Raw genomic sequence first — 7,458 nt, 5'->3', positions numbered from 1 at the left:
TTGCACTGTTAATTAGCACGATAAAATAAAAATAAGTACTTAAAATAATTGTCAACTAAAACTATTTGAGTATTTAAACATTAAATTAGTTTATAATAATCTAGCTATAAAAACGTATTCAGAAGGACTCAAAAATTCATCAACATATCTAAAAATCTTGAATATTATTCAATCATCTATTTATTTTTAAAGACAAATAAATTATTTTCTATTCTCACACAGGTACGGTGACATGGTTCCAGCCACTATCGCGGGCAAGATTGTAGGTGGCGTCTGCTCCTTGAGTGGAGTACTTGTGATTGCACTCCCGGTTCCTGTTATTGTTTCGAACTTTTCTCGAATCTACCACCAAAATCAAAGGGCAGATAAGCGGAAAGCTCAAAAGGTATTTGTCAAAATTTACGTTCAAATATAATTTTAATTCATACAGTCACTTTTATCTTATTTTTCATTCTAAAAAGTCTGGTTGAGTTTGGCTGTCTTTCCAGTTAGCCCTAATACCATTTTTGCATTCAAGATCTACTCATGTATAGACTTTCTAAATTGCAATCTCAAATGCTCATTAGCAAAAGCATCACAATATCCATCTGAAGAGTGAAACTTAGAATTGTACGGGTGCTGCTTATTGATGGCTAATATATTGGACACACAATTGTTATTGTTATGCACTATGGTCATATACACTACAGACAAGATTCGAGAATTCACGAATCACGTGAACAAACAATCCAGCAATACAACTCATGATAGAAATGAAACGAAATAGCAAGCTTCTATTCCTAAACGTATTTTTCATCACGGCATATATACCACAGGAGTCTGTAAACCTACGGTAACTGGTGAATAACCAGTATAAAAATCAAACCACGACAACAGAGTAAAGATAGGCGTCATAGACTGCTTAGTATACAGAATGAACGAGACTTATAATATAGAAGATGCTAAGAAGAATGAAAAAATATCACCACGATCTTCCTTGACAATGGAGCGTATAAGACTTCAATCTTATAGCTGAGCTATTGGAGGGCTCTTTGATACTAAACTATTATAACACAAAACGTTTTTCATCAAACATTATTGGTTTATGTCTAAAGTTTAAAAAATAATAGTATAAATAGTTATTAATTGAAATTCTCAAATAAGTCTTTTGTTATTTTCACATACAACATAACTAATAGCTGTTCCGGTTCAAGTATGCAAAAATAGTTTGCTATATCTACTGGTAGAAACATGTTCACCAATATTATTTTTTCATTCTGTTACAGGTAAATTACTATGGTAACAAAGTCAAAATGAATTATTTCTGTTTATCTTAGGGGGTATCTTTAAATCTGAGATAAGTGCTTGGTAACGAACTAATTAGAAAATAACGAATTTTTATTTCAATTAATTCCTAAAAAAAAGACAGACATATTTGATATTGATTAAATATATGTGTAACGTATATATGAGCATTATAAAATTAGCATCTTCTACCAACAAATATATAAACTGAAATTAGAAGTGAGATTTCCACTTTTTTGGCCAACTTCTTTAAAAGAACTTAGTCAGTGAATACAGAAAGTAAATGACGAAGTGGATGATTAATTATAGATTGAAAAGAAAGATAAACAATATAAAGAACATATTATTTTTCCTCATGGCTGTGTATGCTCATTGTTCTTCAGATTCAGAACTTGAACTTTAAAATATTTGTGCTTATTTTGGGTTGTTATTATTTTAGTTCATAACACTGTGTCGTTAAAAACTACTTTTATATCATTGTTTTGTGTTAATTCTATGTTATCGGTGTTGATGACATAGTTGTTATAAAATTTCAACTTATTCTACTTGGGGCGTATTATTCTTTTATTTATTTAAGTTTTATTCATTTGGTATGACGTGAGCTTAAGGCCGTACAGTAACACGGTTAAGTAAATTTGTTTTGAAAGATTAATGAGCTAACTTTTGATTGAAAAATCGACTGTAACAACAGTAACATTATCGGTAACAATTTTTTGGTGTCTTTGTTTGATAAACTTTGCATATTCTACATATTTCTTAATGCATAGCTATGATTGGAGAGTCTTAACATCAGAAAGTTCGATAAATAAAATATTCCTTTCTTCGTATGAGCTTATCCTCTTCTTTAGTTTTGTGGTGAAAAAAAATTCACATTGCGAATGATAAACTTGTTATTTGAAGTTTATCCATAAAGATAATTATGATCCTTTAAAACGTTATACAGAAAAGAAAACTATAAATGGAGATAAAATCGAATAGTTGGAGAAACTGAGCGTGGTTTATTAGTAAACACAACCGTAACCAAAGTTAGTGGTGATGGAGGCAAATAATCCGTATGGACCAAAGCAATTTTGGAGTTGAATGTCAATATAAACTATGTGGAAGTTCCCAAAACACAATTCTATTTTGCTACCTGTAAAAATGCATTAACTGTGTTTACAGATACTTAGACATACATTATTTCACGCTCTTACGGGTGAGGACTTTCGGGCCCTGTTTTGGACATGAATTACAATAGATATTCCAAGCCACAAACTTGGAAATGAAAGTGTATTTTTGATAAATTAAATAAATTATAATACATCACAGATTATATATAATGGCTTTATTCACTTTTAGAAAGCGAGAATGGCCAGAATCCGAATCGCCAAGGCAACGAGTGGTGCAGTATTCGTTAGCAAGAAGAAGGAGGCTGAGGCGAGACTTGCTGCACGAGAATCTGGACAGGAGGTTGAGGACGACACAGGCGATATTTTCGAACTTCAGCATCACCATCTGCTTCAGTGTTTGGAAAAAACAACGGTGAGCGTTTTGATCTTCAGATGATCCCCCTCGCAGTACTTCCGTCATCAAGGTTTAGACATCAGCTTAAACGTTAAACAATGAGGCTACGATTGTATAAATTTTTAACTGCAATAACAACCTTAGCTAATCAAATATAAGTTATACCAAAGTTACATTTTTTAATGGAAAATCAAGAAGATATAAGTTAAACGGGGTATTGCAGAACAGTTGGTAATAAAGAGAACATAAAATACAGCTATTTTTATGTCTAATAGTTATCAAAATATTCTAATGATAAAAAATACCCATCAATCTTATACTTTTCAATAGACAAAAAGGAAAAGGTGCCAAAATAAAAAGAATATAAATGCATTATAAACGCCCTTTTTCTTTATTAGTTATTTATTCTGCTTTTCAATAAACCAACTTTGTTCTAGACATTTATTTGTTCACACCAAAAAAAAATAGACTGTAATAAGGACTAAAGTAGCTAATTACTTTACATGTGATTTAACAGTATACATGTATTTCTTTACCAAAGTGTAAAATATACAGTCTATAAACTGAATTAAAGTCTGTCTTTCTCTAATCAAAACAATATACGCCATTCTGCGTTGGAAGTTGGTCCATGCTTGGACCAGGGAGGATCAGATTCAGAGTAGACCGTTTCTTCTATCTCATAAGTTGGTGTTATTCTATTTATATTCAAACTGATCCCAAGGTAATATCCCCATTACTATGTTTTTTTACTCACAGTATATTAAATATTGTCTATTGACCGCAATATTCTAACTTAACATACCATTTTCAAGCCACGTCCATTTCATGGACTAATATTAACAAGTATGTTTGCACTGAGGTTCGCTAATGTATGGTTGCACTTTCAGTCCTGTTCTCACAACACAGTTCCACTTAGCACTCATACATACACACACTCACAATCCTATTTTTACACATAAAATCATTTTGAAATAGAGCTAAGTTTGTATCTAGGAATCACTTAGCCTAGCACTCTTTGGCCTGTAAGTATCATATTAATGATGTTTAGGGGTGGAAAGGTACTTAGGGTTAAGCTTATCATGTACGATGAAGTTTTCTAATTTGCTCATCAGTTGATTTTTATTTATATTTATTCTTATAATATTAAAGCGAGTTATTTAGGAGTCTGTCTGACAGGGTCGGCATGTGTTTTTTTATGAAGAAATGCTGAGTTTGTTGAGCACGGGACTCGGTAAGCTTTCTTTTATATATATATAGTTTGTATTTGCTGTAGTTTTTTATGTGTTTTTTATACATTCAGGCGTATTCTATAACTGGTTTTTTCTATGATCTGCATATTTTAAAGATGTTTTCAGGTGAAGCTCCTTGGTTTTTGCCAGTCAGGTTCCTAAGGTAACTCGTCCTTTTCCAGATTTTGGTTTTAATGCTGTTTGTGTGTGGTTAGTTTCGAGTCAAATATGATCCCTAAGAATTTTGCTGATGTTGCTACCTGTAAGAGAGTCCCATCTAAAAATAACTGTAGTATTATTTTACTTGTTCATTTTAATTTTGTAAATAAGATGACTTGTGTTTTGTGCTAATTAATTTTGATTCTCCATATATTGCAGTAAAGTTTTATTATGTTTAGTAGTAGCTGTATATTGTATGTTGCTGTTGTTGGGTTTGAGGCACTCTACCACATAGCAAAATCACCTGTGAACTGTGAGGAAGGTGTGGTTCGGATTTTTAAGAGGCATGCCGCTGGCATATATGATAAACAGAGTAAGACTAAGTACTCCTCCTTGAGGGACATCTGCCTCCGGAATGCAGCACTCGGAGTAGGTCCCCTCAACATTTACTCTGATGCTCCTATCTTCCAGGAAGTTAGAAACTCAGCGAATAATTTCTTTAGGGAGTCTCATTCTGGACAGTTTTATCTGAGTCTGTTGTACCATACTTTATCGAATGTTCTTTCCACACTAAGAAAACATGCGACTGTGCAGTGTTTTTGATTAAAACCTTGCATTATTTGTTTCGTTAATCTAATTAGATGGTCTGTTGTTGTCTTTTCGGAAATCGTTTTGTATTTCTGGTTGTATTCTAGGTAAGTTATAAGTCTAGTTATAAGTTATAATTTCTTCTAGTAGTTTTCCTATATTGCTGGTTAAGTTTATGGATCTGTAGATTTCGGGTTTATTTGCTGATTTTCCTTCCTTCTGGAACATAAGAACATCAGCCTGTTTCCAAGCGGTTAGTATGTATTCTGTTTTTAGCGATAAAGCAAGGAAATAAAGCGATGAATTTTTACCTGTAGCTATAATTATACACAGAACAGAAACTGATATAACCTATACCTCTTTCTAGATATAACAATATACAAACAAGTATGTGACGTATGTCTTTGTCATTGTGCAGATTAAGAAATAATGACCACATTTCTTTACATGGGTAGTAACAATATAGAAACTAGAAACTCAAATGACGGATTTCATAACTTGGGTATAACACTTTATTGAATAGGAATTAGTTTCACATACTTATTTACATACTAGGGATTAAACACGTACTTCGCGTACGATCTATTTAATATGATTAATTGACTACTGAAACATTGTTTACGAAAAAAAATGGATATAGACGGGATTGAATTCTCGACCTTCGCATACGAAGCGTGTGCTGTGTCATATGAGCCAAAGACCAAAGATCTTATTCACATATGCATCATTATTAAGTGGAATACTATATATATGAGAAGCATATATGCTTTAAATAAACAAATCCTTCAAATAATGCTGTTGTTGGTGTTACGACAGCGGAAATCACGCGACGCTGGGAGCAGGCGCGCTGGAGTTTCTCGAAGGATCATGAATTTTCCTGGCAACTCTAGTTTGTTTGAGGCGCCCTCTTTTTCAGTATATAAGCTTGGCGAGAAAAACCAGCGCGATTAAAGAGATATAGATAGATATGCAGATAGATTGAAGAGATAGATAATTGAGTCAAGCGAACAATAGGCACAGTAAGTAAAGTGTGTGTGAATCACTGTGATTTATAGCATGTGTTATAAAGGTTGTTAAGTTTAAAGTGACTGTGGAAATTTTGTGTATTACAAAGTTGTATCGAGAAAGAATAAACTAGTTTTACTTAAGAAAGGACTTGTATCGCTGAAGTTCTTCGGAAAGAATTTATACCGGAAATCAAGGAAATTATCAAACGAGCAGATACACAACATTGGGTTATGTATTGGACATGAATCAAACAACAATCTACTAAGCAGAATATGGAGTTGTTGTACTTAGATTTAATGTTAAGAAGTGTAAAAAACTTGAAATGACAATAAACGAAATATACAACATTTATTGTATAAACGCCATATCTTTCTGGATAATTGCAATGTTTGACTAAGATCTTGAGGTATTTTCTTGATCGAATTCTTGTTAAGCGATGATATAAAATAGTGAACTTTTAAAATTATGATATCAAGAAGTGTAAAAATCAACTGCCTTCGTCGCTATTTTACTGATTTTCTTTTCCTTCCATAATGATATCAACTCTTTTTTTACCCCCTCCCTAAATTATTAACAAAGTGTTGGGTATACTACCACCAGTAACGGAAATGGTGTAATATTTTATTCCCCTAGCGGATAAACTCGTGCTTCGTATACGAAGAGTATCTGAACTTAAGGCCTAATTGTCGATTCTTAGGCGCCTGTATTGAGACAGTTGAAAAAGTATAATAGTTATAAAATAGTGAATTTTTCAAATAATGATATCAAGGAGTGTAAAAACCAACTGTCGTCATGTGTTTTTTTGTAAATCTATTTTATGTATATGAGTCTAAATCGCATTTTCTCCCGCGCAATCTGTTACCTGTAGAGCATTGAAAATGAATAAAGTTGCAGCAGTGGCTATTAAGGCTAAGTGCCTGTAGATTATATAGCAGGTAAACTCGTGCTTCGCGTACGAAATGTACTTAAAGTTTAGGCTTAACTGTCAATTTTTAAGCGCCTATTGAAATGTAATGGTATTACGTTATTTATAAACCACGGAAAGATAAATAATTAATTTAATGTGTTTCCTTGCGTGTTTGTTAAAAATATTGTTCTTAAAGTTAATTTTATAATCGTCGTACTTTTGCACTCGTATAGAATAATGCTCGTTAAACGTCGTTCACTTTTGCGCTCGTGTATACGTAAAAGTAACATTGTACAATTAGCCAATAAGAATATTGAGTTTCCAGGTTTGCGAGCATGCATACACGCACGGACTCTTTTAATTTCACAAATAAACAGTAATATACGGACTAGTAATTAGATTAAAGCTTTTCGTTCTGTAAATGAAGTAACGTAACACATTTCCTTATATGGATATAACAATTTATAAACTAGAAACTCAAGCAGTGTATTTATTTATTTATTCTAAGTTTAACAGTGTTCTGACTAGGAACTAATGTAGCGTATTTCTTTACGCAGATGTAACAACATATAGGCTAGTAATTAATGTACCATATTTTTCTCTGCAGATGCAACAACATAAAGATTACACTTAGGCTTAGATCTAACGGTGTATATATATATATATATATATATATATATATATAGAGTAAGTAATAGTCGTTCCCTTCCCTTACGATATATAATAATAATAACAACGTCTTGTTCGTTTACTTACTATTACTTAACTTTAAACTAACTA

At 32.4% G+C, this 7,458-nt stretch overlaps 1 protein-coding gene across 2 annotated transcripts in view; it reads left to right on the top strand.

Annotated features, from left to right (window-relative positions):
• Positions 1-227: 227 nt before the first annotated feature.
• Positions 228-7,458, top strand: part of LOC106458477 (potassium voltage-gated channel protein Shal-like) — a 26,957-nt gene continuing 19,726 nt past the window's right edge. For both annotated transcript variants that reach the window (XM_013917997.2, XM_022384697.1), the window contains exons 1-2: positions 228-385; positions 2,623-2,805. In XM_013917997.2, coding sequence (XP_013773451.1) covers positions 233-385; positions 2,623-2,805 — 336 coding nt within the window. In that variant the 5' untranslated portion in view covers positions 228-232. The remainder of the gene's footprint in view (positions 386-2,622; positions 2,806-7,458) is intronic.

Source organism: Limulus polyphemus, unplaced genomic scaffold (genome assembly GCF_000517525.1).
Source record: "Limulus polyphemus unplaced genomic scaffold, Limulus_polyphemus-2.1.2 Scaffold469, whole genome shotgun sequence".
Classification (NCBI taxonomy): domain Eukaryota; kingdom Metazoa; phylum Arthropoda; class Merostomata; order Xiphosura; family Limulidae; genus Limulus; species Limulus polyphemus.
This window is presented reverse-complemented; position numbering and strand designations above follow the sequence as displayed.